Genomic DNA, 7,963 nt, shown 5'->3' with positions numbered 1-7,963 from the left:
ACAGAGGATCTAAAGCAGGCTCTAGGCTGGCAGCAGAGAGCCCTATGTGGGGCTTGAGCCCACAAACCCTGAGATCATGACTTGAGCTGAAGTCAGATGCTTAACCGACTGAGCCACCCAGGTGCACCCTCCCCCCAGCAAATATTTTAGAAATAATTTTTGTTGTATAGAAGGTTATGCATAACACTTAACTTGTAATATAATCCAGTGCAACAAAAGTATGGGTATTTGTATGGTTGTTTTTAATGAGAAACATTTGAATTGTACATACCACAAATAGCTTCAAGTTTCTGTAACAACCTCCCTCCCCCCCTCCCATGGCCAAACAGCTAAACAAAACCTGAAGCATCACTTTAAATGTGAAAGTCTTATAAAATTAACTTACAAAAACATCCCTATCAAGTAGTTTGGCATTTACTGTACATTAGTCAAAAGGTCAAGCTAAAATCTGATTCTTTTAAAAAAATCAAAGTTTACATTATTCATACAGATCCAGCATTGTTAAAAAATATGCACAAATAACCACATCCATGCAATATAATTTCTTTAAAAATTTAAAGCAATATAAAAGAGCAGACCTAAGTACAGAACAGAACATTTTGGTTTATAACCTGTAGCTCAAGATTGCTAGCTGATTGGAGTAAAATTAATTCTAAATCTCTTAAATATGATTGTTTCAGTCAACCAGCTAAGGGTGCACGTGAGTTTCCGAACCATTTCTAAGGTGGAATCCGCTAGCGTGTTTCGGTAACGTGGGGTGAACGCTACTGTTCGTTGAGCAGAGTAGGTACATTTTAATAATGTCGTTTTTCAAATAAATCGGAATTCGCGGCGAGCTCGGCTCTTCAGGCAGCTGCAGTTTCCAGAGATCCCAGACCCATCAAAGAGCTTTGTCAAACTGCCTGGGGCGCCCGCTGCCCGGCTCCCTGCCCCCAGGGCAGAATGTCATTCGGAAGCCCTCTCCGGCCAGCCTGGAGGGCAGTGTCCGCGGCGAGATCCCAGCCCGGCCGCGGGGCGCCGCTGATGGGGCAGGGGCCGGGTCAGGCACCCGCGAAGCCGGGCGGTGGTGAGGTGCCGCAGGCCAGGCGGGGCCTCTAGGTGGGGGGCGGCCCGTTGGTGTACCTCAGCATGGGGTAAAAGGACCTGGCGAAGTTGTTGGCCTGCGTGCAGCTGTAGTCCTCTTCCGAGGAGGGCAGCAGGCAGGCCAGGAGCAGCAGCAGCAGCAGGAGCAGCTGCAGGGGCAGCGCCGCCCTGATCACCCGCGCCAGGAAGGAGCGCCGTGGCCGCGAGCTGCCGGGGCTGGGCACCCTGCCAACAGACCAGGTGAAGAGGTGAGCAGGAGGTTCCGGACGCCGCACCCCCTCGAGCTACCTGACCCCTGCCTGCGTTAGGTGAGACATCCGGGGCCTGACGTGAAAGTGGGTGCCCACGACTGAGGTTCAGTTCTGGAAGAGCAGCCCAGCCCCTTTCCAGACTGAAGAAAACGAGTCAACTGGGTTCTTACAAACACCTGGAGCGTGGCATTGGCAAGACTGGTGAGGTGCGTGTGTGTGCGCGTGTGTGTGTGCGTGTGTGGAACAGAGGACTCATTTCTGTGACTGCATCCCCCCTACCTGCTGTCCGCCTTGTTCTGGTCTTTCGTCATCCTCCCTGCTCCAAACTGCTGGATAAAAACAACCCAGTTAGTAAGTGAAGACTGGTTAGTCCTGTCCATGATAAAACCTCCTTCCTTCTTAAATTATACACCTTCCTTAGCTCATCTTTCTGCCAAGCTTTTGAAACCAGACAAATACATTTGAGATTATACTCCAGGAGGTAAGAAATCATTGGGTTTGTTAAAGTAACAAGAGCTTCGCGGTCCAGTTTGTTGATCTGTTGTTAATGGGGAGAGATCAGGAAGCCCCTTCGACAACACTAGAAGGGCTCCCATCTTTCACAGCCTACTGGGGGGCGGAGTCTCCAGTTCCTGTCATCTCAGTAACTTCGAAAAATAATCAGCGTGCTTCTCGGGGCAGAAAGGGGCTCTCACCTTGGCTTGGGAAGCTGGTGTGGATGCAGCTGGAGGCTCGTCTCCAGAGTCTACCTCGTCCAAGCTGGGCAGAGATGGGTCTGGGTTCTGAAATCCACACCCCAAGGGTTCAGTTCAGGGAAACAGAGGTTCTGAGTAATCTCAAGAGCGCAAAACGTGCTTCATGCAGTTTCACTGCTCTGCTCACCCCTCCCCCAGCTCAAATCTTTCTGGAAGAGAGAGCCCTTTAACACAGACTTCTCCAGTCAGAAAGGAATGTAAACAAGGCAAGGCCAAGCACAGCATTAAAAACCCATAGCGCACATGGGGGGAGACCGAGTTTAGCTGCATCAAGGGTTGACAGCTTGCCAGATGTGAAGGATCATGTGGCCATCAGCACACTATAGCCTTGGCTGTACAGGTAGAAATGTCACTCTAGAATGGAGGGGTGGGCCTCCCTCAAGTCTGGTGAAGCCATGGTATGGGTATCCATTCGTTCTGAGTTGGAGCACATTTTAAAGACAAGAAAGTAGAAAAATGAGAGAGTGGGCAGCAGAGAGCGCCCTGGATGGTGAAGGAGTACTCTCAAGTCTACTCCGCGTGAAGGAAAGACAGAAATGATAGAGGGATTAGACTGGTTTTTCACACGCCAGCCATACGAACAGGTAGGTACCATATTGTTGTCTCCCTCTTGTAAAGGACAGAACTGCGTCAAAGAGTTTGTGTAACTTTTTAAGGCCGCCCAGGTAGAAGGGGCGGGACTCGAGGCGCCACTCGGACCACGTGCTTATAGCCTTTGCCCCACGGCGAGGCCTGCCATTCTGCTTTCCTGTTGGCATCTGATACCACGCGTATTTAAAAGCCACAAGTGGACTCACCTGGCTGCCCTGCAAGGACATTAAGTCTTGGGACACTTGCTCAAGTAACTGTTTGAGTTTCTTCTCAATAACATGTACCTTCTCTTCAGCCTCAATGTAGTCTTCACCATGCCCCTTAATAAGAAGGCTGTTTGAAAGCTCTTGTAAGGTGTTTACTTGAGGTTCACGTTCCACGAGCTCCTTTTTCAGTTGCTAAAAATAAAATGTGTGAAATACAAATAAAAATAGCCGCTGCTTACTGTGGCCAGATGGCGCTTGCTTAGTGCCAGGACAGTTCCGGGATGGATGATGGGTGGTGGTCAACTCCAGAACATTCTACTAGCTATGTACCTGGGTGTGTCTGCAAGTCTAGCATCATTTGGGCAGCAAGTAGGTGACACCCTGCCCCTATTTTCCACTCCTCATTCTGAAGACAACTTGAGGCTGGAGGAGTTGGAAGAAGTGAGGGGAAGACTAGACCTTTGTCCACCGCAGTAGCAAAGTCAAGGAAAAAATCTAAATTGGGTAAGTTGAGAAACAGCAGCTTAAGCATACTTTATAGGAATAGAGGCATGTGTCTGGTGAGTCAGCCTGTGTGGTCGATTACCTTGCTTGCTGTCCCTTTTGGTAGCCACTACACAACATGTGGCGATTTAAAATTACAATTCAGTCTCAGCCACAATAGCCACGTTTCAAGTGCTCAACAGCCACCTGTGGCTAGTAGCTATCAGACTGGACAGTGCAGATATAGAACATCTTCTTCACTGCAGAAAGGTTACTGGATGGCACTCTTCTTGAGAGTGGGGCTTTACAAGGATTTTAGCATAAAAATTTTTTTATTTTTATTTACAGAATTTTTAATGTTTATTTTTGAAAGAGACAGAATGTGAGTGGGGGAGGGGCAGAAAGGGAGAGAGAGAAGCCAAAGCAGGCTCCAGGCTCTGAGCTATCAGCACAGAGCCTGATGTGGGGTTCGATCCCACAAACCCCGTGGGATCATGACCTGAGCTGAAGTCAGCCGCTCAACTGACTGAGCCACCCGGGTACCCCTATAAACATGTTTTTTAAGGGGCACCTGGGTGCCTCAGTCAGTTGAGTGTCCAACTCTTGCTTTCAGCTCAGGTCGTGATCTCATGGTTCGTGAGACTGAGCCCTGCATTGGGCTCTGCACTGATGGTGCAGAACCTGCTTGGGATTCTCTCTCTCCCTCTCTTTCTCCCCCTCTCTCTAAGCAAACATTAAAAAAAAAAAAGCTTTTAAAATAATGAGCAGTACTTTAAGTTTAAACTGTATTTATAACTAAATCACCTACAAACTTATGGCTAAGAAAGTCACCTGGTTAGTGAAAAAAATATATGAAAACACAACTGCCCTTCAAGAAATAAGACTTTTCAATAGCAGATTTAGAAAACTCATATAGCTCATTGTGTCTGTGGAGTAATTGAGCATATTTTCCCCCAGGGAGTCCTGATATTCACAAAGGAGAAAATACTTCTAATCAAACGGCCTTATGTTTCTCAGGATATTGCTAAACCCCTACGTCCCCCGTTCCCGAGAGTCTTAAGGACTTCCTGCTTTTAGCCCTGGCCCTTCATCTCTGCAAGCCATCCTGCTTCAGAACTACTACCAACTGGAACACGAGAGCAAAATGTCACACTGGCGTCGTTCCAAGAAACACGAGGGGCAGCTCCCTGAGTCCTCACCTGCCAGGGGCCAGCGGCAGTGCAGGACCCCTTAGGAGGAAACTTACCATCAGTTCTTCCTGACACTCCAGGAGCACCTGGGGGTCTGCCTCTGGGTCCGTGACACGAGCCTTCTGCCTCCGGCTCTCAGCACTCGCTAACCACAGTAGCAGATCTTGACTCAACTGGTGGAAGTCCTTTAAACACACACACACACACAACACGTCATAGTATTGCCCTTTCTCTGAGGGCAGGTGTGCTGAGAAGCAGCTTGATGTGTTGGGCCTTCATAGTATTTGCTCTGGTCTTTATCCGATGAATAAAAGGGCCAGATTTAAACTAAATGCCAGGGCCCCCAACAAGGAAAAGGGAAAGCCGCAAAGAGGATGCAGGTGGCACAGTCCCAGGAGGCGTGATGCATGTCAAGTGACGAGTGCTAGCAGAAAGGCCGGGCTTCACAACGCCACACCTGCTATGACACAGAAAGACCACACAAACGACTCCACAAATCTGGATTCAGCGGCAAAGGGAGACACCCCAACAAGACAGGCCGTGGCCCAGGGACACATGGGCACGGGGTCTTGCTGGTGGGGCTCGGGTTCCCAGAGATGGGGTCAGAGCTCACACGGGATGAGCATTTACCATGTGCCGAGGGCTGGGCTAAGATTACCTTGTGAGGTAAGGACTAACATGATTCCCATTTTTCAGATGAGAAAACAGAGGTCTAGCCGGCACAGTGATTTGCTCAGAGTCGCACAACTACTAAAGCTCTAGGGTTGGGTTAAACCACTCCTTGTTCTGAGCCAGGTCTCTTAATCGCCCTGCTATACATACGGTCCTCCTGGGAAAAGGACAGAGATGGGGCAGCGTGGGGCGGCATTTCTGACCTACTGGAATGTTCGCTGGAACCCTTATGCTAAGAATGGGCAGGGGCAGCAGAGCAGGAGACACAGGGCGGGACAGCAGCTGAGCCTCTTGGAAACAAAACGATAAAGCACATGTTTCCTAACACAAGCTGTGTTTGTGTGCCAAAGCATCCTGACTAGGATAAAAATATCTGCCTCTCCCACCCATGTGGGCCGGGCCTGGGGGCCGGCGTACCTGGCACTGCACGAGGGCTCTCCGTAAGCCCGCTCTCCAGCTCTCCACCGCGCCCTGTGCCGCGTCCCAGTGCAGCGCCAGCTGGCCGACGCGACCTTGGAGCTCTTTGGACTCCGCGCTCTCAGTCTGCAGATATTCCTCGCTGCTCATGTTGACGGAGACCACTAGAGCCTTGTACGTGTCAAAGGCTTTTAGTATTTCCTACCACAGAGGGAAAAGACTGGGTTAGGCATTCTGAAAATAGCGATGTGGGGTTCATTTGAACCTCAGCAGGGAACGGATCTGCCAAAGGCTTCTCTGAGCTGTGGCGGCAGAAGCAAGAGCCAACTTGCTTTCAACTGGCTGGGCGGTATTAGGTGAGGAGCTGCCTCACAAGGTCAGTGACCTTGGCTGGCCAGGCTGAGAGTAGAGGCCCGGCTCCTGGCTGGTCGACTCAGCCACAGGCATGAGTAGACCCTGCCGAGTCCTGGTTGGCTTATTTCTGGACCACATTAGAAGTCTTTCAGATAAAGTACATGTAGTTAACCTGCACGAATCCCTCGATATCACAGAAGTATTATTACTCAGGGTGAATAGTTAACCCAGATATACAGATGCACAAACTAAAATACTAATACCCATGTGAAGACTGCCTGGGTACCCTAAACCCCTGCCCTGGGTTGTCTTAGGAGCTCAGGCTCAGGCCCCCCCGGCCAAAGCGCAGGGCTCCAATTGCCTCTCCCCTGCTCCCTGGCTAGTTCTAGTGGGGCAACGGCCGACTATGTGGGTGACAAATTCTTTTTTTTTTTTTTTTTCCAACGTTTATTTATTTTTGGGACAGAGAGAGACAGAGCATGAACGGGGGAGGGGCAGAGAGAGAGGGAGACACAGAATCGGAAACAGGCCCCAGGCTCTGAGCCATCAGCCCAGAGCCCGACGCGGGGCTCGAACTCACGGACCGCGAGATCGTGACCTGGCTGAAGTCGGACGCTTAACCGACTGCGCCACCCAGGCGCCCCCGTGGGTGACAAATTCTAACTGGGTAACAGAGTAGCTACATCAGGCCACAGAATTCATCAGCAGGTGAGCTGATCCTCCCCCTGCCCCCATTCTCAATGCTCCCCCACCAGCCTGGATTGCACAGTTTGGAAGGGCGTTTTTTCAGCTGCCTGGTGGTGCCCACTAGCACCTCCTTACGAGTCTAGAGGGGTCTCTGAAGTCAGATCTTTCCAGCACAGGGGATCTGAGATGCACCTCCCCAGCACCGCTGGGGGCTTTGGGATCATGTGCCGATGATCTTCTGCATGGAAACAAAAACCTACATCTGCGTCCTTGCCCGTTACAGAAGTGGAACGGGACAGACTGAGCACTACCCCTGCTTGTAGCCTGCCACCTACACCGCTGACAGGTGTAACCTGCTGGTCCTGCACAGCGAGCGTCCACTAGGCACGTTCTGGATCCCTCTTCCCTCCACACCTCCCCCTCACCTTGAGCTGCTTCACTCTGAGCTCCATTTCGTGGATATCAGAGGGAGGTTCTGCCATCTTTAACGTTTCCAGCTCTGCTTCCGTTTTTTTCAGCCAAGTGGTGATGTCGCTGATCTTGGAATTGAGCTGTTGCAAGTTTTGTTTCATCCTGAGTTGATTGTGAAGTTCTTGTGCTTGAATCAGCTCCCATCTGTCAAAGGCGCCTGGAATAAAAAGTCGCGGTAAAAAGCAGTAGCCCCAACAGATTTCCCAGTCTCCAGCTAGTCCAGGGTCAGGATGGCAAAACCTGAAGGGGATGCTCCTTGCAGGAGGCTTGGCTTCAGGAGTCCTCGCCATCCCCTTGCTGTGGTTCAAGGCCGGTGCCACCACCCTCCCACAAAGGCTGGGATGAGGTACGGAACGGGCTACGAGACCCAACATGGTGCCAACATGTACTGCAGTCCAATGTTCAGCAGTTTAGTTTATGCTGTTTTCCGGCACTTTCTCTTCTGGTTCATGAATGATCGGGTCAATTCTATCAGTTCGACTTTTGGCTTGGGAGAATAATTACTTTTATAATCATTGAACTGGTCTCAAGAGGAGCCACCTGACTGCTCTTTGGACATCATCTTCCTGTCTGATCTTTATATACAAGTGACATTAAAATATGCACTTCATATGAGGCTCATTGGTCAATATTTTTCTTTTTTAATTTTCTTTTTTAAAATTTACATTCAAATTAGTTAGCATATACTGAAACAGTGATTTCAGCAGTAGACTCCTTAATGCCCCTTACCCATTTAGCCCATCCCCCTTCCCACAACCCCCCTCATTGGTCAATATTTAAAGAATAGTTTTGTTTTTGTTTTT

General features: G+C 49.9%; 1 protein-coding gene across 10 annotated transcripts in view; it reads right to left on the bottom strand.

The window, feature by feature from the left end:
- Positions 1-219: 219 nt before the first annotated feature.
- The window catches only part of SYNE2 (spectrin repeat containing nuclear envelope protein 2), a 342,419-nt gene continuing 334,675 nt past the window's right edge, over positions 220-7,963 (bottom strand). For 7 of the 10 annotated variants that reach the window (XM_040477354.1, XM_040477359.1, XM_040477360.1 and 4 more), the window contains 7 exons: positions 7,115-7,317; positions 5,649-5,849; positions 4,616-4,744; positions 2,887-3,078; positions 2,030-2,116; positions 1,614-1,663; positions 220-1,308 (listed from right to left, as the gene is read on the bottom strand). In XM_040477354.1, coding sequence (XP_040333288.1) covers positions 1,095-1,308; positions 1,614-1,663; positions 2,030-2,116; positions 2,887-3,078; positions 4,616-4,744; positions 5,649-5,849; positions 7,115-7,317 — 1,076 coding nt within the window. In that variant the 3' untranslated portion in view covers positions 220-1,094. The remainder of the gene's footprint in view (positions 1,309-1,613; positions 1,664-2,029; positions 2,117-2,886; positions 3,079-4,615; positions 4,745-5,648; positions 5,850-7,114; positions 7,318-7,963) is intronic. The other 3 variants (XM_040477361.1, XM_040477357.1, XM_040477362.1) reach the window with 3 other exon arrangements.

The sequence above is a fragment of the Herpailurus yagouaroundi genome, unplaced genomic scaffold (assembly GCF_014898765.1).
Source record: "Herpailurus yagouaroundi ecotype Mexico unplaced genomic scaffold, PumYag 141, whole genome shotgun sequence".
Taxonomy (NCBI): Eukaryota; Metazoa; Chordata; class Mammalia; order Carnivora; family Felidae; genus Herpailurus; species Herpailurus yagouaroundi.
The sequence above is the reverse complement of the archived record's forward strand: the minus strand, read 5'-3'. Positions and strand labels throughout refer to the sequence as shown.